This window comes from Lynx canadensis, chromosome B2, assembly GCF_007474595.2.
Source record: "Lynx canadensis isolate LIC74 chromosome B2, mLynCan4.pri.v2, whole genome shotgun sequence".
Classification (NCBI taxonomy): Eukaryota; Metazoa; Chordata; class Mammalia; order Carnivora; family Felidae; genus Lynx; species Lynx canadensis.
The window spans coordinates 147,388,652-147,410,609 of NC_044307.1; the positions used below are offsets into that span (position 1 = coordinate 147,388,652).

Genomic DNA, 21,958 nt, shown 5'->3' on the forward strand with positions numbered 1-21,958 from the left:
AGATCATGACCTGCGCTGAAGTCAGATGCCTAACCGACTGAGCCGCCCAGACGCCCCTTAAAACATCACATTTTAAAACAAATGACTGTTTTTCTATACCTTTCATAATTTCATGTGTGCTAGATGGTGAAGAGAATAGGACACAGTATACAAAATTTCACATTTGAATAGCAAAAGAATTCTAATAATGCTATGGGGAAGTGTTTCGTGCTTCCATGGGCAATAAATAACTGCTTTTATGTGAGTGATCATGAGCAGCAGAAACTTAGCCACAAGTTTCCAAAAGGATTCCCTAACAGTTCTTTATTTCTATTCTCACTTTCTGTTTTTGTTTACCATTAGCTGGCCATTTATCTTCAAATTTGCCGGGAAATGAAATTAAAATCACCTGATCATTTTTGATTGTTATGGGAAAGTCTTTACGCAGATTTTGCTCAGTCTCTTCAGCCTTACCTATGGCGTCATTAAGGTCATATTCAGCTTCCCAAATGGTCACGTCCGAAATGATTTCCACAAAGTAAAGCAGCTCTAGATCTAGAGGAATTGTACAGATTGTGGTCATCATTAGAAGAAACCAATATTATTTGGACGTAGTTTGGCCCTGACTGGTGATACTTTAGTTTGCAAATGCAGTCATTACACTTAAATTAGTGGAATTACTATATAAAAATTAGAAGGAGGGGGCGCCTGGGTGGCTCAGTCGGTTGAGCGTCCGACTTTGGCCCAGGTCATGATCTCGCGGTCCGTGAGTTCGAGCCCCGCGTCGGGCTCTGTGCTGACAGCTCAGAGCCTGGAGCCCATTTCGGATTCTGTGTCTCCCTCTCTCTCTGACCCTCCCCCATTCATGCTCTGTCTCAAAGATAAATAAACGTTAATTTTTTTTTTTTTTAAGTAGAAAAAAAAATTAGAAGGAGGACATACCTGACAGGCATTTAGTATTGTTTGTAGGCAGTTGATGTTTCTTGTGAAAGAAAAGTATTGAGGATAGTCCTTTTGTTCTTAAGTTGGAAAATATTTGACATAAGACAAAAGTTCTTCAAATTTAATAAATTGCTGCATTGTGCTTAATTTAATAAGCATCTGTTGAATGCCTGCTTCCTTGAGAACTTACTGGGAGTCTGCAACAGACTGAATATATGCATATTCTGATCTTCATATATTATTAGAAAATAATTTGCTTTGAAAAATGATTGTTGCAGGGCTCAAGTTCAAGTTAAAAGTTAGAGTCAGTGAGCAGTTAAATTATGTGAAATCTGCTTTATGTCCAGTCTCTCAGTGAACTTTTCTTAAGCTAATTTTAGATTGTGTATACAGCTGGAGATGGTTATATGTCTCAGCTTTATTACTTGGCTAAAAATACATATATTCATAAGTGTGTTATTGAAACCTTGGTTTGCTTAAATATGTAACACTTTTGAATTCCTTTCTTGGAAGTTTTGGCATATGAACTTTCACATTAAGAGCACAGTAGGGGGAGAAGTCTTGTGCTCATTTGCCTGACTACAGAGGTGTAATTAAAAGAGTTTATCAGCAGGGGTTGAGACAATCAGTGTGGTCTGATGTTTCATGTTATAGAGTTACTTTGTTGTGCAGATAGATACTGCAATTAGAACATAATTTTAAACTTCCCAGGGCACTGACTCATCAGGGTTTTGGTTTTAACCTCAAACCAGTCAAAAGCAAATTAGTTCTTAAATTTTGAGGATTTTAAAAATATTTTTATGTCACTGAATATAGTAGCTACAAAAATGAAGTGGATGATTATAATTGAAGAGTAATGGTTAGGACTTACTTCAGGACGATGATTTGATTAGCCCTAACTTAGTAATAATGTTGGTTGTATTTATTATGCATTAAGACCAAATTTTAGTTTTGATTCTCACCTATGGAAAACTTTAGTAACTGAAGGAATTCTGTGTGTAAGTGGCCACAGGCTGAGCATTTTTGCTTATATTTGTGTCCTTGAAATTTGATAGACAATTCTCCGATCTAGAAAAAAGTCATCTTGTAGATGTTAAGAGATCTGTTTCACTGTGCTTCTCTGCCAGTTGTTGGTACGGTTCTTGATGTAACTGATTCGGGAATTCATTTATGGAGAAAGAGCCCTGGACTTGGAATTCAGACATAGGACCAACACCAAAGAAGCAAAAACCACATTTACCAGATAATTTCGCTGTGTTTCCTTATCTGCATCCAGAGCCCCTCCTAGCTCTGAATGCTGTGCAAACAAGATGGGCTTAAAATATCATACGAAAATTTTGAAAGGTAAAATGGTAAAATAGAAAAAGTTATCAAGATTCAAGTTCTCAGTGTTCTGTTTCTGGCTTTTTCACTGATGTGTGCTATTTTGGGGCAATTTGCTTAAGGCTCTCGTGCAGGTGATATCGTATGCTAGGAATTAGTGTTGCCAGTGCAGGCTCTGAAAGTCATTCTGCCTGGTAGAACACTTACTGTCTAAGTGACTTGGGCCAGCCTCATGTGTCTCAGCCTGTAGGTACCACAATAGTAACAGTAATAGTGCTGCACTCACAGGGCTGTTAGGAGGATCGAGCGAGGTGGTGTGTTTGTATTGCTGAGCACAGTACTTGGCAAGCAGTAAGTGTTTGATAAAAGTTTAGTTACTGTCGTATCATCACCCCCATCATTAGTTTCATTTCTGAATTTCTTCTTCATCACCTGAGACTGAAAGTTATTTTGAAATTTGTTATTTCTTTAGAGTATACTTGTCAAGAATGGAGACCATAGTGAAGTACTGTTCGTAGTTATACCTACCTCCTCTATAATCAGATATGAATGACATTATAAACCTGCTTTATATGCTACTCAATTTTAATTTACTGTATAAATAAAGTTGTTCCACTTCTTTGAATGCTGTCTTGTCATTTCCATCTCTTAAAAGAGTCAAGGTCCATGGTTTTGAACTTTGAACATATGTATATACGTAGCAATTATTTATATGTAATTTATCTTTGCTCTTACTTTGTTATGTTAAGATATAACTTCAGTCCTGCAGTTTGGAAAAAAAAAAAAATTGACCCGTCTATTACTGCATTCTTCTGATACAATGAAATAAGGTAGTATGGAGGTGATAAAGGAAAAACACGGTCTTTGGATATGAATAGCAGACCTCATGAGCGTTATTGTAAAAAATCTGGGAAAGTTGACTAGAGAGGAGAACAAGAATAAAAGGTTAAAGATGATCAAATACAACTGGGAACTTAAATATGAGGTCGAAAAGAAGCAGACCCAGAAACCAAGATATATGGATACTTACTTAGAAACAAAAATAATGAAACCAGCAAGGCAATGTGGGGAAAGTTTCAGTATACTAATGTATTTATTTTTTATTTTTTAAAATTTACATCCAAATTAGTTAGCATATAGTGCAACAATGATTTGAGGAGTAGATTCCTTGATGCCCCTTACCCATTGAGCCCTTCCCCCCTCCCACAGCCCCTCCAGCAACCCTCAGTTTGTTTTCCAGATTTAAGAGTCTCTTATGTTTTGTCCCCCTCCCTGTTTTTATATTATTTTTGCTTCCCTCTCCTTATGTTCATCTGTTTTGTCTCTTAAAGTCCTCATATGAGTGAAGTCATATGTTATTTGTCTTTCTCTGACTGACTAATTTCACTTAGCATAATACCTTCTAGTTCCATCCACGTAGTTGCAAATGGCAAGATTTCATTCTTTTTGATATACTCCATTGTATAGATATACCACACCTTCTTTATCCATTCATCCATCGATGGACATTTGGGCTCTTTCCATACTTTGGCTGTTGTTGATAGTGCTGCTATAAACATGGGGGTGCATGTGTCCCTTTGAAACAGCCCCCCCGTGTCCCATGGATAAATGCCTAGTAGTGCCATTTCTGGGTCGTAGGGTAGTTCTAGTTTTAGTTTTTTGAGGAACCTCCATCCTGTTTTCCAGAGTGGCTGCACCAGCTTGCGTTCCCATATTAATGTATTTCAGTGACGCTCCTCAATAATAAGAGCTCAGTTGTTCACTGGAGTAAATATTTGTTAAAGGCCAGATATGTCTAAAGTCAGTTATGTACATATTGTCAAGAATATAAAAAACAATGAGCGATGGTTCTGGTAATCAATTAGGGTTGAACTTTCTAAAAGCTAGAATAAGACAATACACAGGTTAACTATAAGTTGCAGTAAAGTTATAGGTATTAGAGTCCATGTTTGTGGATAGGCCAATTTATTTACCACATGGAATGACTATAAACAAGAAATGGCACCTGAAATTAGTGTGGATTGGATGGGTATATGTATAGTTGGTCCTTGTCCTCAAGTTGTAAAAATCCACACATCTTGAGAAAACTCATTAAGGATCAATAACAGCTGCGACATAATTGTAGACCAGTTTAGAGAAGGGAGATAATGAGCTCCAGTTCAGACACGTTGAGTTGAAACTTGAGAGTGCATGGACTTCCACGTGTCGAGATGGCAGTTAAATTTGAAGGCCTAGGGATCAGCAGGGATGATTGTGGTGGAATGTACATTTGGGACTATGTCAGTGAAAAAGAAAAATCATGTTCCTCTGTGTTGCTGAACATTTGGTGACACATAATATGAAATGGCATTGCCTTGGGTAATTATAAAGCAGGCATTATAGTAATTAGTAATAATGAGCTAATTTTTCCACATCTTATTTCTCCTGTTTACTCCTGAAATACTGTCTGAAATGTAACTGTGGAAAGACTTAATGTCTTGACCATAGTTTCTAAGAGATACGCCATTTTGGATGCTATCCATTTTGCCATCCCTCCTCTGTGCTTCATTTCAGCCTTTTATTTGTCCCAAATTATTTACTGAAGTGAGAAATTTAGGGAGTAATTTGTTTTTTAAGTTTATTTATATTGGGAGAGACAGAGAGAGATGGGTGGATTCCTGAGCAAGCTCCGTGCTGTCAGTGTGCAGCCTGATGGAGGGCCTGATCTCACCAACCATGAGATTGTGACCTGAGCCAAGGTCAAGAGTCCGATGCTTAACTGACTGAGCTACCCAGATGCCCCAGGAGTAGATTCTTAGGTATTGGGTACAGAGTATGTACCCTAATTCTACTGTAATTTCTTATTTGTTTTTTTTATGACTGAAAGAGAACCTTTATGAATAGGCTTTATTGACTTCTATAGTATTTGCCAATTCCAGATTGCCTTTATTATCCATTTCAAAAACAGAAAAAGGACACAGGGAGAAATTATATTTGTATTAAATAATTACTAGGCGTAAAACTCACTTTTGAAGGAATTTGCTTAACTCTGCCTGAGTTTACAATGTATTGTGATTGGATAAATGTGGCCTCTGGGTAGAGTGATCTTAAAACCTTTTTTTAAGAATCAAGTTTGGTAACGTTCATGGATTAAAAGTATGTAATTCTGTGAAGCGTGAAGTTGAAAGCTGCCCCCCCTCCTTCCCACTGAGATTCTTTGATATTTATTCCTTATTCTACCTTGTGGCTTACCTTGCCAACGGTGGATTTTTTTAGTTTTCATCTCTTTACGTTGTAAGAACTCAGTGGGCCCTTTTCATTCGGAAGCTCTTACCCTTCAGTTTTATTTTAAAAGTATGTATTATGTTGGTGATTTTTCTCCCTTCTTCCCTTTTCTTTTTTCTTGGTGAGATGTCTGTCATTTAGTTTCTAGACCTCTTGGACTCGCCTTCTAATTTTTATACTGTTCTTTACCATTTTCCATCTTTGTCTTTACTGCTACCTGGAGGGAGTTTTTCAATTCTTATCTTCCAATCTCTTGATCAGGTTTTTCATTTTTACTATTATATCTTTAGTTTTTCAAGTTCTGCTCTATCTTTGGAATTATTTCAACAGTGTCCTTGACCTGTTTCAGGGACACAGTGTGTTTTCTTAACTGTCTGCAGAAGTTAGCTTCTTTCCTAACTTTTTGGCCAGTGGCTGCTCTTCGGTTGTTTTCTAGTTGTTTGTCGGGCCGGTCAGACTCCTGGAGACGGGCCTTCCATCCCCTCCCCTGGCGAGGTCGGCACAGCTCAGCCTTCGGTGCGGAAACGTCCCACTAACTGCCCCTCAAAACTCAGTTCTGTAACGAGGAACATTTCCAGGTTTTTGCTGGGAATTGAGGAGTGCCGGCTCTTTGGGGAGAGGGGATGTGCAGGATGGGCTGCTCCTTCGCGAGAATTCCCTGGTCTTCCGGTTCTTAGCTCCACCTTCAGCCCTCCTACTATTGCTGCCATTTCCTCAGCTTTTTGTGGGGGAGAAGGAGGGTGGGTGGAAGGATCTAGGATTTGCTAAATCCCTGACTGCTTATCCATATGCTTTGTGGTTTCTAAATTGTTTCCTTTCCCATTTTCTTCTTCCTTACGACTTTTGTACATTTTAAACTCTATGGTAGAGTTTAATTCTAGAATTTAATTCTAGAATTTTAGGAGGGAGTGAAAGTATATACTTGTAATAATTCCACCACCTTTATCTTTGTCTATAAATTTTTGTTCTTTCGGGTGTTTGTTTATTTTTTCGAGTGTTTTTAAAACTGTAAGTAAAACTTTATTTTGAAGCCTACGTTAGGGCAGATGTAACTTTCTTTTGTTTTTCAGTTTTTAACTGGCATTTAAGTTGTTGAATTAGTTAAGAGTATACATTTACCATGGTGTTTTTACACTTTAAAATTTTATTCCTTTGGTAAAGCACAATGCCACATTATACTTTAACTTTATTCTCTCTTCCTATCGTGCAAATAGTATCTCTTCCTTTTCAAATCCTTCGGCTTTTTGTCTTTTCGTGTAGAAAAGTTTCTGTGGTAAGTCACGATTTTAGTTTCTGTACTTAGGCCTTTCTAAATATTTTGGATTATATATATATGTTCCTCAGTTTTCCTTGTATTAATATCTGTACGCATTAGTGTCTTACATACGTGAGTGCACACGCATGTACACGCACATTAGCTTTTAGTGTCTATGTCTACTAATTATAACAGTTCTAGGTTGGTTTTGATTGTTGTTGTTGTTGTTGTTTTTCTCATGGATGTTGTATTTTCCTGCTTCTTTCCATGTCTTTTAATTTGTGATTAGATGCTAGATGTAGTATGACTTTTACCTTTTTGGGTGGATATTTCCTATTCCTGTAAATATTCTTGGGCTTTGCTCTGGGACACAGTTGAGTTAGTTGGAAACACTTTTCATCCTTTTAGGTCTTGCTTTTAAGATTTATTTGGACAGTCCTGGGACAGTGCTCAGACCAGCTCTCGTTACTTCCCACTACTGAGGCAAGACCTTCTGTATACTTCACCCGGTGTCTGTGACTCGTGAAGTCTCTCATCTCAGTCTGGCTCATTGAGAACTCACCACTTTTACCTTGAACCCTACCCTTTGGCAGGTTCTTTCTCCAGCCACCAGTATTTCCTCTCCCACACACGCACCGATCAGTGTTCAGCCGAGCATTTGAGCAGACCTTATACACACCTCCAGGATTCTTTCAGTGCAGCCCTTCCTAGGACTCTTCTCTGTGACCTCTGGCTGTGTTGGCCTCCCTGGAATCTTCACGTAGTCTCCTCAACCCAGAGAGGCAGCCTGGCACCCTTCCCGGGCTGTAGTCTGGAAACTCCCAAGCCAGAGAGCTGGGGTAATCTTGGGGTTTACTTAATTGATTTGCCGTTTCTCAGCCGCACTGGCTTTACTGCCTGTGACCTTCAGAGGCTTGAGACTGTCATTTCTTGGGTGTTACCTGTTGTATTGGCTGTTTCAGCCAGGAGAGTGAATCTTGTCTGTGTTACTTTTATCTTGGTAGAAGTACTGTTTTATCTTGGAAACAAGAGGTCCCTTGTTCGTGTGACTATTGACACACTTTTCTAGGTTCATCAGAAAATACAAGTAACTATCAAAAAATTAATAAACATAAAAAATCATAAATTTTGTTGAAAAAGTATTGTCAACATTTTTCAACATAAAAGTTAAGTCTTTTTCTTGCTACAGTAGAGTTACGTGTATGTGCATTTTATGTTCTTTGGCATGCAGAGAGCCCTGAGGTTCTCAATTTTTTCTCGTCGTTTCATGGTGTCTGTCCCCTAGGCAAAAAGAAATGCTTAATAGGTTATTTTTATTAAATAATTCCTTCCAAACAATTAGTATTTATACCAGTACACACTGAAAAAAACTAAATTTTATTCATAAATTTAATTTTTAATTCACATCATTTATTAACGGGATCCCTAATTTTCTTGGGCACCAATCAGATTTGGCAAACATTAGGATGTATTTTCATACTAATGATATTAATAGAAAGTACAGGCAGAAACGTATACTTGACTGTTAGAATTTATTTCTGTCCTTACTGGTTAAGGTTCATATTTTTTCCCTAGCATGACCTTTGCAAACATGTAAGTAGAGAGCTTTTTTATGTTAGTTTTATTAATTTTTGCCAGCTTTTTTTCCCTTTGATTGAAATCTCACAATTTAGTAAATAGAGACCTTTAAGAGGAAAGTACAACAGCAGTGTGTATTCTCTGTTGTTTATGTAGGGTGCCTCGCACTGAGCCAGGTACATTTATATGTACCATTTTTATATTTATTTTTAATTTGATACTGTTTCTGATGCTTTTACAAATTTCGAATTAAAATTATTTTTAAAAGTATTATCCCTGAAACTTAAAACAAGAAGTAATTCTGAAATTATTATATCTTTGGTGAAAGGGAAACGTGGCCAACCCTACTTCTAAACCTCCCTGTAGCTCCACTAGGTTTCCAACCTGGGTATCCCTCACTAAGTGATTTAAAGGCAGTCAGGGAAATAAAACATTGATGTTTTCTATGAAACTAGCATTTGTGAGTTGATACAGATAGTGACCTTATGGTTGACTTGTTAAAGCAAGGCTGATGGAACTCTAGTTACATGTATTCCTTATAATGATTATAAGTGAAAATGTTTCCATTTCTCTTACACAGTAATGTTTCTTTGCAAAATGCTGTCCTAATCTTGAAGTCAGCCAATGTTACTAACAGTAGTTGTAAAGAAATGGAAAGATCACTGAACTTGAGAATGAAAATGTTGATTCAGTTCCTAAATTGGCATGTTATTAGCTATGGGACCTTGATAACTGACTTGCTTAAGCTAACCTTGATGCCTTATTTACCCATAAGTAAAACACAGAAGAAATAATATGCTTTCCATGGTTACCTAAGGATGACTCCATAATCGGTTCTTAGTACATAAGAGCCCTTGCAGGGGTTGTGACTCTGCCTTGCTTACTTTGTAGCCTCAGTTTGGCATCTGGTTCCATGCTTGGTACATGTAGATGCTCCACAAATACTTGTTGAATTAACTGTCATTTGACCCAGTAGTTTCACGAAAACCCAGTCTTTTTGCAAGGAGAATAATTCAGAAGGTTTATAATGGCATCATAGCAAAATGATGCAAACATAGCTTAAATAATTGGCACCAGGTTAGTATTATGAAAGATACACTCTCTCTGAAAAGAAAAATTTGTAACCGTGTGCTTTGTAAATTTTTCAGGAGGAGCAGAATAGAGGCAAGCCTAATTGGGAGCATCTCAATGAAGACTTACACGTCTTGATCACTGTGGAAGATGCTCAGAACAGAGCAGAGATCAAACTGAAGAGAGCCGTTGAGGAAGTGAAGAAATTACTGGTTCCTGCAGTAAGTAATAATTTCCAAATCTTAGATTTGGGCCCCAACCCCTTTTTCTGTTTAATTGTTTTCATTACTGTAGTGATTGTGTTAATAAAGAATAGGTTATTTATTTTTTAGAAATCTCATGTAGCCTCGCAATATAAAAAATAATTTATAATTCACTCTAGTATAGTAAGCAAGCATAGACATTGCTCAAATCCTTAAATGGGAAAGCCTGTTTATTTGGGGGAAGGATTTGTTGTGAGAGGAGCAAACTCCATTAGTTGTGTACTTTTCAAAGGTATTATTATCTTTGCATCACTCTATTATCAGGTAAGAAAGTAGGTACATTATCAGTAGGGTGATGAATGATGAAAGGTTTTTATTGTTTTTTTGTTTGTTTGTTTGCTTTTTTTTGAAGAGAGGAGCAGTTTCTCCTTGTAAACAAGTAATGAGTGCACAGAAAAGTCTGTACAACTAATACTTATGTGGGAAGATCTATGTTAGCCTGTGGGTTCCAGGTACCCTCCTGCCATGTCATTGTCTCAAATGTTCCATAGTGAACATAATACGGTAACATTTTCTTTTAGGGGAAAAAAAAAAAAAAAGAGCTAACTTTTGCTGATAGACCAGGCACCATTCTGAACACTTTTCACACTTCAGCTCATTTCATGTTTTTTTCTAAGTTACTAAAAACTATTAAAGTTCCTATTTAGAGAAGACACTGAAATTGATAAGACACTGAAAGTAATTTTGGAGGGCGGCATCTCTTAAAGAAAAGACCCCACCCATCTCTCCCTGCACAGTCCCCCTCCCTTTTCTCTTTTCCTCATTATTACACAACCCTTTTAGGAACTTCTCATTTAGAAATGATGATTGCACTCACTCCCGGGGTATTATCTTTTTCAGTGGAAAATGAAAAATAGATTGTTGGATTTCAGAGTCATTTTAAAAAATATTTTTTACATTGGTAAAAATGATAGAAATGTGAACCCCAGCTTGTTGTTGAAAAAACTAGGAGTACTGTTAGTATTCTGCCAAACAAAAGTTTATTGACATTTACATAAGTGAGTATGGCGTCTGTTGTTCTTCATTCCCCAGATAATTTGTTCTATAAACAAACTTACAAGCCGTGAACAATTTTCCATTTACTTGACAAAGTTAACCACTTGGAAGACAAGAGTTTCAAGTAAATTTTATTCAGTAGGTCTTATAAGGGATATAAACAAACAGGTTAAATATAGACTAAAACCTGTAGTTACATACTATTAAACCATATAACCTTCCTCCTTTTCCTTAATAATTGTGCAGTTTTGAAAAGCTACATAGAACAGTGCTTTTTTTCTAAGTATACTGAACTGTTAGTCCCATGATCAGAAAACGTTGACATTATTTTTATTGCTACATATAACTGAAAATATTCAGCTCACAAAATACACACAAATAAGTTCACCTAATACTGCGAATAGACCAGTTGTCAGATAATTTAAACTCTTACCTATAATCATTCTGCAAGCTACTGTAGTTCTCAAAAGTTATTAACCTAGTGGGGGCCTGGGGAGCTGAGTTGGTTAAGCATCTGACTCTTGATTTTGGCCCAGGTCATAATCTCAAGGTTCATGAGATCAAGCCCTGCGTTAGGCTCTGCACCGACAGCTTGGAGCCTGCTTGTGATTCTCTCTCTCCCTCTCTTTCTCAAAATAAATAAATAAAACTTGGAGAAAAACCCAAAACAGTTATTAACCTGGGAAAAAGCATCATGTTAGAACTGTGTTAGTAACCAGCATGTGTCTTTCAGAAAGTTAATAAATTTCTGTGTTTGTTTCCTCATTTACAAAATGAGAATTGGAATAAGTGACTTCTAAGACCATTTTGATTTTAAAATTGTCTCTGAATATAGAAAGGTGGTAGTAGATAAAAAAAATGATAGAAACTTTTTAAAAATTCAATTTATATTAAAAACATTTTTTTTTTAATGTTTATTTTTGAGAGAGAGAGACAGACGTGAGCAGGGGAGGGACAGAGAAAGAGGGAGACACAGAGTCCAAAGCAGGCTCCAGGCTCTTGAGCTGTCAGCACTGAGACTGACGCCGGCTCGAACTCACGAACTGTGAGATCATGACCTGAACTGAAGTTGGACACTTAACCCCCTGAGCCACCTAGGCACCCCTATACAATTTATATTTTAAAAGAAAAGAGTACTTTTGATGATCAGTCTATCTCCTGTGGTAGTACTTTTTAGGGTTGTTATTAATCACTACCTCTGAAATAATAAAACTTTCTTAGAATTACAAATGTTAGAATAAAAATACTTTTTAAGCTACAGGTTCTATAAAGTGATTTATTCTTGTAGTACGTTCCCATCCTATCCATTTCATCAGATAATGCTTATTGTAACAAGGATGCTATGTCACGGAATTTATTTTCAGTGAAAACGGAATAACATTCATATTACACATTTCTGGTGATGGTGCTGGGATAAGCAAAGGCTTAAACAAAACAAGCTTTACAGTCCTGAAGTGTCCAGTGATTTGGGTTTTTACTTATATAGGTTATTGGAGGCAGGATATATAGTATTTGAGAGCTGACTTCTGGATTTGAACCCCACCTTTGTGGCTTTTTACTGTCTCCTTTTCCTCTCATGTAGTTACTGTGCAATTAGAGAATACACGGAGAATGCTTCACATAGTGCCTACCACACAATGGTTGCTTACAAGTTTGCTGCAGCTTTTTAACACTGTCTAAATAATACTGTTTTGTAATTGTATAGGTTTATATACTATTTCTTCCAAGTGCTGAGTATAAAAGGAATGCATTAATTCAGGATTGAAAAATAAAAGTTCTTCTCAATTCATTATTGTTTTTAAGTAAACTGGTTTGACCCTTACTTAAAAAAAAAAAAAAAAAAAAAATTCACTGTAAGGCTCAAGACAGAACCCTTTAGTTTATCATTGCTGAACTATTTTGAAAACAATATTTTCGGATTGAAAGTGGAGACCATTTTGATTTTTTTTTCCTATTTGCATAAAAGTTATAAAGGGAATAATACGGAGACTAGTAATTATTTTGAAATGCATTATTACAGAAGAGAATTATTGCCCTAACTCCATGGGATTTGACTAAGGGTTGTCAGAAACACTGCGTGAACGAGAACATGTTTCTTACCAGCATTTACACTTTGCAGAACCTCAGATTGCCCCTCCGGTGAGCTGCCAGGGGATCTTTACAATTTATTCTTGTATTATGTGACAACTTTTTGAAACGTTTCTGTGGTTTTCATGTGTCAAAATTTATACTGAGAGTAGTGATCCTCAAAATGTGGTTCTGGTGGCCATTTCAATCTCACATGCTTGCTTGTCCGTTAAGACTAAATTTTCAGTATTCTTCTGTGGTTTGGCGTTTCTAGCTGTTTACCAAGTGTCCAGAACAACACCAAATCCAGTCGTGTTTATTTCCTGCATCCCTCGGATGTGCTCACTTCCTTTGGCCCGCATTTTCTTTATCCTTACTTTGAGCCAGGGGTGCTCAGAGCCACACAGCCAGCATCCATACTTGTTGCTTTGTGACATTGCAGTCTATTCAGTCACCTCTCCTTGCTTAAAAAAGCCTTTTGGTGGTTCCTCTCACTCCGTGAGGAGAACGCAGAATTCTTACGGTTTTGTTTGTGATTTGCCATACCTTATTTTTCCAGCTTCATTTTTCACTCTGCCCCAGACCTAAAGTACACATACATGCACACACATTCCACACTAGGCCCCCACAGATTGAATCACTCTGTGTTTATTTGATTTGTGAAACTTCAGTCTTCTCCTTTCTGGGCCTTTGAGTTCGCTCTGTAAATGTTCACACGTGCATTTGCTGTGTCAGCTGTTGAGGATACAGAGAGAGTAAATAAAGCTGACTGGCACAGTGCCTGCCACCGTGAAGCTTACCTTCCGTTCGTGGGGAGGTTGCAGCTTAGATTAACTGACCATAAGCAAAACCAGATATAAACTGTTAGGTTGTGCTAAGATGTGAAGCAAAATCAGGCAGGGTAAGGAGAATGGAGAACCGTGGATTAAGGAAATACTATCTTATAAGGGATGATTAGAGAATGCCTCTCAGAAAGTGACATTTGGAAAAACCACCTAATTGAAATGTAGTGCCATCATTTGGATATCCAAGGGGTTTCTAAGCAAAGACAATAGAAAGTGTGATGGTCCAGAGACATTTTTGGGGTCTATCAAAGGGGGTGCAGCTCAGTGAGCAGGTGGGAGGGTGGTGGAAGGTGAAGTCAGTGGGGAGGGGTGAGAAGGCAGGTTAGATTTTAGTCTGACTTGAGAAGCTGTTGGAGGAATTTGAGGAGAGGAATAATACGGTTTAATTAGATTTTAAAGGATTATTTTGAATAGAGAATAGATTGAGAGTGATGGAGAAAGCAGCGATGCTGATGCACAAGTACTTGTAGTTTGTGAGTGAGCTGAAAGTAATGGGGACTAGTGTTTGAAAGTGCTGATTCTGGATTTATGTTCAAGGTAAATCGGACAGGAACGTTGATGGGTTGGTTGTTGTGTATACGTGAAGACGTCAGGGTTTTCATGCGGAGCAATTGGATTCGTCTCCTATTTGTACAGTTAGAGGAGCAGGTTTGAGAGGCAGGAAGAGCCAGGTGGGTTCGAAAGTGTGAACGTTGAGATGCTAAGTGTTAAATAGGCGTTTGTTGATAACAATCAGGTTAGGTAAGATGGGACTAGACTGTGTCAACGTTGAAGTTGTCATTATATCAGAAGCTTTTAGAGCCACGAGGCTAGAATGGTATCATGGAAGAATTGGATAAAGGTGAAGAAGAGTTGAGGACAGAGCCCTGGGTACTTCGCCAACTAGAGAGCAGAAAGAGGAAGGGGGTCCATCCAGCAAAGGAGACCTGGGAGAGGAGCCACTGAGGCCAAAGGAAAACCAGGAATGTGGAGTCTTGAAAGGCAAGTGAAGGAGTTTGTTGCTGAAGATTATTCAGTTTGGTAGTGGTCATCAGTGATACAGCCAGTTGATTTTTTTTCTTTTTTTTCTTTTTGGATGATGAGTTTAAAAGCTTATTTGGCTCTTGTTCAAGAAGGTATGGGGCAAGAGGAAAAGGAGCTGGAATTATTTTCCCTGAGATTTTATTATTTAGGTAAATGATCCTTTCAGTACTCTTGGCCTTTTGCTTCTTTTATTGGTTCATTGGTGGTGGTCTTTTTCTCCATCCCTCATCACCCTCTCACCCCATGGGAGGCCCTTGGATCTTTTGAGAGCACCTCCCTGAACCTACAACAGCAGAATGACCATTCCCTTCTCTTCATTGAAAAGTTGCTGCATAAACCTAGCAAGCAGGATAATTAACTGCACATAGCTACTTGTAGGATAAGTCTGTTGGAATAGAATTACTAGGTTAAAGGGTATGTGCATTTAAAATTCTAATACTTTGTTCATATTAGAGTTTTCAAGTTGCCTTCCAGACAGTTTATACCAGTTTACAGTCCTGCCAGTGTTGTATGAAAAAGACTGCTTACCAGCACTGTCTCAAACCCTGGGTATTAACCAAAGTCTTAAATTTTTGCTTTCCTAGTAGTTTACAAAATAATTGTAATCTCTTTAAATTACAAAAATGTGAATAAAATAATTCTCATGGTTCTTAAAAATATTTGGATTTTTAGATTTTTATATTAAGCAGTGGTGTGATATTATAGACATTTTTGTAACAGAACACTGTATTCTTACCTTTATGTTCACATCTTGACCAGGTACATAGCCCCTAGTTTCATATTGTTTCTATGGGGAATGATTCAGTTCACATTTCATTTACAGAATACATTTTATAGCTAACATGTGGGATTGTCTGTGTTATTTCAGTATAAATGTTTCTTAACTATGTAGAACAAGTTCATGTTTGGAAGGAAGTAGATGTAGAAAGAGTTGCATGAATAGTCATGGGGTTTTTGCCCATCTTGTTTAATGTCACAAAAGGTCTAGTCTTGGCTTAAGGGACCTGGGTGAGTAGGAGAGAGTAGAGAGCAGAGATTTTTTTGCTCTATCTGAAATTTCATAATTAAAATAATAATCAAAAGTAGTAATTTAATTGCATCTGCTATTTTTAAGATTTAATAAATCTGGGTAAAGGTTGTACTATACTCCCGTGTGACTAATTTTTCTAATTTTGATGATTTTACTGTGTCCACATCAATTCACGTAACACTATACACAACTAAATGTTTAGTAAATCAGTTCAAACCCTTTAAATTCAGATTGGGTTTCAAAACAACCTTATGAAGTAGGTTTTTCTCCCCCATTTTTCCAGCAAGCATATGGACATAGAGAAACCTTAGAGAGCACTTGGCAATTCTTTGTTTCAGGAAAAATATCGTTCGATATTCTTACTTCATTGCAGACGTAAGGGTTTGAGATGATTCACACTTCACTCATTACTAGAGTCTGATGACATTTTACCTAGAGAACTTACTTACTTTGGAAATGATACCATTTTATTTCAGATGTTTCTTTGACTTCAGTGATCAGTTCATCACAAAACTGTGCATAACTAGGGAAGAATAATTTCTCTAGTTATATATAATGTTTTTATCTGACAAGTCTAAATCTGTTACTACCAAATATCTGCTTAAATATATCCTTTTTATCCTAAGTACAGTTTGGTGGTTTGAATCTCACTTCCGTAAGCCTAAACCGCACACGTTCAGATTCCTGAGGCCTTCAGTACACTATCATAATTACAGTGTGATCTTCTGTGAAAATGTAAATTATACTCACTGATAAATAAGGACTATAGAACAATGTCCTGATTTTGCTAATCTTTGGGGACTTAGGGGCAGAAACCAACTACTGATATAAATCTACCTTCAAAGTGTTTGTGGAGCACCGCATGTATTCCTGCCACGCAGTTGAAGTAATCTCTCTTCCCACTGTTGGTCTTATTCCATTTGATTAATTCTCCTGTAAGTTTGTAAGAGCGATTTAAAAAATATATGTGAATCATATTAAAGTCATGATTGCTATTTCACTTCAAATACAATTCAGGTTCTGTATCGGCCTCTGCAAGTAGGGCATCAAGTTAGTGACCTGGTATGAGGCTGTTGTGTGGTGAGGAAGTGACTCATTAATTGTAAACAGTTAGGTAGTTGTGAAAAACGTATAAAGTTAGAGAAGGAAAATGTCAATGAAATCATTTTAAGATTTTGGATAGCTCCGTGTAACTGTAACGTTTAATTTCCACCTGTAGTTTATTTTCTTTCCATGTTATTTTCTCAATGGGAGGAAGAATTTTGAAGTACAAGGATGAAAGTTAGAAGGAAATGAGCAAATTAAAATCACTTTTTCTAAAATGATTATGAGGAATCCTCAAACTGACCAGTAGATTTTACTAAGTATGTAGGTGGAACAGTAAGCAAAGGTTTTCTAGGAAGAAACAGTGCATTGTGACAAGATTTGATACAATAAAAAACACTCCCTATTTTGAGTGCACCCTATAACGAAATTAGTGTTACATGAAATTATTTAGGGATTTATGATTTCTGGTTTTATATAACTGCTTTGTTGTACAAGTTAATTGAGTAGGAAAAGACGGTAGTTTTCATGATTCATATGGAAATGTACAGTATGGATTATTTATTAAGTTTTGCTCAATATTTAAGACAGGGTATGTTGATCATTTTTGTTTGGTAGTAGGTCTTATTGCAAAGTCTTATTGCTTTTCTAAACATTTTTATTTATTTTTAAAAAAAAAATTTTTTTTTAATGTTTGTTTATTTTTGAGACAGAGAGAGACAGAGCATGAACGGGGGAGGGTCAGAGAGAGGGAGACACAGAAGCGGAAACAAGCTCCAGGCTCTGAGCTGCCAGCACAGGGCCCAACGCGGGGCTCGAACTCACGGACCGCGAGATCATGACCTGAGCCGAAGTCGGCCCCTTAACCGACTGAGCCACCCAGGCGCCCCTATTTCTTTATTCAAAATTCTGTGATATAGTTACTAATTTAATACAGCCCCCAGGATGAACTATTATTTTGTAGTTAGACGAATGAAATTTTAAGTAGATTATTTAGTTCTTATATATGTAAATCTTAGGTTTTTAAACAAATATTTTCAATTTATTATAATTGGGAAGCTTTCTTCAGGTGACATTTAAATGCTTTTGTTGTTACACACATCACAATTCTCACACTCTGTGATCCCTTCAAAATAAACTGGGCTGTTGAATTTCGTGGATCAATTTCATCTTACAGCCTTAGCTTAGAATTCACCTAATATGCTTACAAGTGTACAGAATTCCTTTAACTGGAAAAAAATTCTTATTTTTATATATTGTTTTTCAAATCACTTTATATGTGTGTGTGTGTAAATATATATATGTAAATATACATGTGTGTGTATATATATATATATATATATATATATATATATTTGATCCTTAGAGAAAGCTTGCGTATTAAATTACTCATTTATCAATTCTGTTATTGGATGTTTTCATTTCCTTTATTCTTGCTACAGGGAAATTGTAATATGTTATAAATTTCCAGTTCATTTTGCCTTTTATAGCACAGTAAACCTGTTTGTAAGTAATTTGGTTTTGATGTGTTCACGTACATATTAGGACATTTGATCAGTTAATTGTCTACTATTTTAAGGACTTAAGCTTTTAGTCTAGGATGGGTGAAACCATTAGAAAGCTTTGAGGAGAAAGGAATGGCATGATCTGACTAATATTCTTTAAGGATTACTTGGCTTGCTCTTATTTAAAACAGATACAGAGTTCAAGAGTGCAAGAAAGGACGTTCTCGTAAGAGTCTTCAAATTATGGCCCTTGGGCCAAATCCTTCCTCCCACCTGTGTTTGAATAACCCATGAGCTAAGAATGCTGTTTGTGTTTTTTAATGGTTGGGGAAAAATCAAAAGAAGAATACCTCATGAATTGTGAAAATTGTATGAAGTTCAAATTTCATTACCTGTTAAAAAGTTTTATTGAGACACAGCCATGCTAATTCATTAACATATTGTCTGTGGCTTCTTTTGTGCTTCACAAGTAACTTGAGTAACTGCAACAGACACCATCTGCCCAGCAAAGGCATTTGCTGTCTGGCTCATTACAGGAAAAGTTTGCCAATTGATGGACTGTTGGATTAGTCCCTATGAATGATGACGATGGGTTGGGCCAAGATAGCTGTAGAAGTGAGGCATGGCTTGATTCTGAGCATATTTTTTAAGTGAAGTTGGCAAGTTTTGCTGATGGATTGTCTATGGGATGTTAGAAAGCAAGGAGTCAGAGATGACACCAAGGATTTTAGACCGAACAGCTGTAAGGACATAATTGCTATTACCTTGATAAAGAAGACTTTAGTAGGAACAGACTTTGAAGAGATTGTCAGGAACTCAGTTTTGGACGTAGTACGTTTGAGATATTGGTTGGTTACCCAAGTATAGCTATTCTGGTATCCTTTTCAGATTAACAAATACTTATTCCAGGTTGACTGTGTTTCAGGGCACTGGGGGTCCAGAAAATTATTTAAAGCAAGATCCTTAATATTTAGGGCAGTGACCTTTCTCTAACTGTATTCCATGAGACACTTTTTCATGAGTGTTCCAGGTAAAGGAAACCTTTACTATGCTAGTAATTATTATGGGGCTCTGGTAGGAACCATTTCTGAATTTAATTGACCATCAAATCTTTTTTCTGGGAGTGCATTCACAGCTAGTGTTCTAGAGATCTGTGTTTAAGAAATAATATGGCAACTAATGGGTCTGATTTAAGTACAGTTGAGCTGTTTCTCAATACTGAAGAATAGACGTTTTGAAGAAAGAAGGAAAGAAACCGTGCTTAAGGTTTTTTTCCATTTCTTTTTTTTTTCCAATTTCTTATTACACAAAATAAATCCTCTTCGTTTTAAGTGTACATTTTGACAACTTGTATACGCTACAACAGTCGAAATTTCCTTCACCTCTTTGCCGTCAATTAACCACCTCCCCCCACTGCTTCCAGGCAACTACTGGGGTTAATCCCTCCCCCTTTTTAATGGTCACTAAATTTTATGTATTGACATAGGATTGACTAATTATGTATATTTAGGTTGTACAATGTGATTTTTTTTTAAGGTGTACATGATGGTTTGACCTACCATATGTTGTGAAATGGTTTTCACAAGAATTAACACAGCTGCCACCTCACCTAGTTATTTGTGTGTGTGTGTGTGTGTGTGTGTGTGTGTGTGTGGTAAGAACACTTAAGATCTACTCTCAGCAGATTTCAAAGGTACAGTGAAGTGTAATCACCATGCCGTATACGAGTTCTGTAGAACTTACTCATCTTATAGCTGAAAGTTTGTTCCCTTTGATGAATGTCTCCCCATTTCTCCTACCCCTAGCTCTTGGCAACCACTGTTCTACTCTTGGGTTGTATGAGTTCAGCTCTTTTGGATTCATTGTTACCTTTTGTAGATTTCATAAATGAAACTTTTTTCTGTGACTTTTTTCACATAGCCTGATGTGAAAGCTTTTTGAAGTTCATCCATGCTGCTGCGTGTATCAGTGGGCTCTTCCTTTTTGTTGACAGTATTTCATTGAATAGATAAACCAGCTTATCCTTTCACCTGTTGTAATTTTAATTTTTATTTCTCTTAAGACAGGTGATCTCAAGCATCATTCCATGTGCATCTTGACAATTCATGTATCTTCTTTTTTTTTTTTTTTTTTAATTTTTTTTTTTTTTTTACGTTTATTTATTTTTGGGACAGAGAGAGACAGAGCATGAATGGGGGAGGGGCAGAGAGAGAGGGAGACAGAGAACCGGAAACAGGCTCCAGGCTCTGAGCCATCAGCCCAGAGCCCGACGCGGGGCTCGAACTCACGGACCGCGAGATCGTGACCTGGCTGAAGTCGGACGCTCAACTGACTGCGCCACCCAGGCGCCCCATCATGTATCTTCTTTGAAGAAGTGTCTGTTTCAGTCTTTTTATCGGTTTGTCTTTTTTGTTGTTACTGTTCTAACAATTCTTTATATATTTTGGGAGTAAATTCTTTATCAGTCATTCTAATCTGTGGCGTGTTCTCCCTGCGCCCCTAGATTTTGTGGGAAGGCTTTTATTTACAAATTCAGTTTTATTCGTAAATATGAAACTTGTCAGATTTTTTCTTTCTTGTTTTTGTATTTTGCAAGGAATTTTATTGTCCTCATCATCTGAGTTGTTAATGTTTTGTCATGAAATTTTTCATAATATTCCCTTTTTATCTTTTTAAAGTCTATAGGGTCTGTGGTAGTGTTCTTTCTTTTATTCATGATGTTAAGCAATTTGTGACTTCTTTCTACTTTTCTTCATCGTCTAGCTCTAGAGCTTTATTAATTTTATTTATCTTTTCTAAGGACCAACTTTTGGGTTTATTGGCTTTTCTCTGTTCTACTTTGTACTGTCTTTTAAAGATACAAATTTCTCTCTATAATGCTTTAGCTGCTTCCACAAAATAATGTTACATTGTATTTTCATTACATTCAGTTCAAAATGTTTTTTAATTTTCTTTATAATTTCTAATTTGACCTATGGGTTATTTTCAGATGTTTCCAAGTTTTTGGTACTTTTTTTATTGGTCTCACTGATTTCTAGTTTAAGTTTTTCTTCTTAGAGAATGTATTCCATAAGATTGCAGTCTTTCTGAATCTAATTAGGACTTTTTATAGTCCAGCATATGGTCTGTTTTGATGAATATCCCACATATACTTAAAAACGTGTATATTTTGCAGGAGTTTGGTATGTGTTCTGTAAATGTTGTTTAGAGGAAGGTGATTGAAAATGTTTAGATTTTCTCCTATTCTTACCCATTTTTCCCCACTTTTGTGAATTACTGGAAATCTTCAATCAGTCATTGTGAAAATACGCATAATATTTCTCCTTGAAAACAATGAAATAACAAACTAATTCAGTATATAGGCACATGTGTACCTGTGTATGTATGTATATGTGTATGTATGGCTCACACAACCTGTGTGAACGAGGTTTGTCATCTTTAAAAGATTTCATTCTATGTTTTATATAATGGCAACTTCCCCCTTGCCTTAACTTTGAAGTCTTTGTGTTTTTTGCCCAAAATGTCAGCTATTTCATGTAGCACGTTTTCTAGCGAGATAGTACCAAGCAGTACTTAGGTGGCAGTCAGTGTTTTAGAAGATTTTAGTTAACTGAATTTACAAGAAGACATCACAGTTGACTGGATACTTAGGGGAAGAAGACTTCACGTAGGTAGGTGAGGCTTGAGCTGGAACTTTCAGACACAGGACTCCTAGAGACAGAATCAGTATATTTGTATGCCATGTCATTAAAGGTGGTGACAAATGTGGGAGC

At 36.8% G+C, this 21,958-nt stretch overlaps 1 protein-coding gene across 8 annotated transcripts in view; it reads left to right on the top strand.

Moving 5' to 3' along the window:
- Positions 1 to 21,958, top strand: part of QKI (QKI, KH domain containing RNA binding) — a 154,348-nt gene that overhangs the window by 104,060 nt on the left and 28,330 nt on the right. For all 8 annotated transcript variants that reach the window (XM_030316753.1, XM_030316757.1, XM_030316758.1 and 5 more), the window contains exon 4: positions 9,490 to 9,633. In XM_030316753.1, coding sequence (XP_030172613.1) covers positions 9,490 to 9,633 — 144 coding nt within the window. The remainder of the gene's footprint in view (positions 1 to 9,489; positions 9,634 to 21,958) is intronic.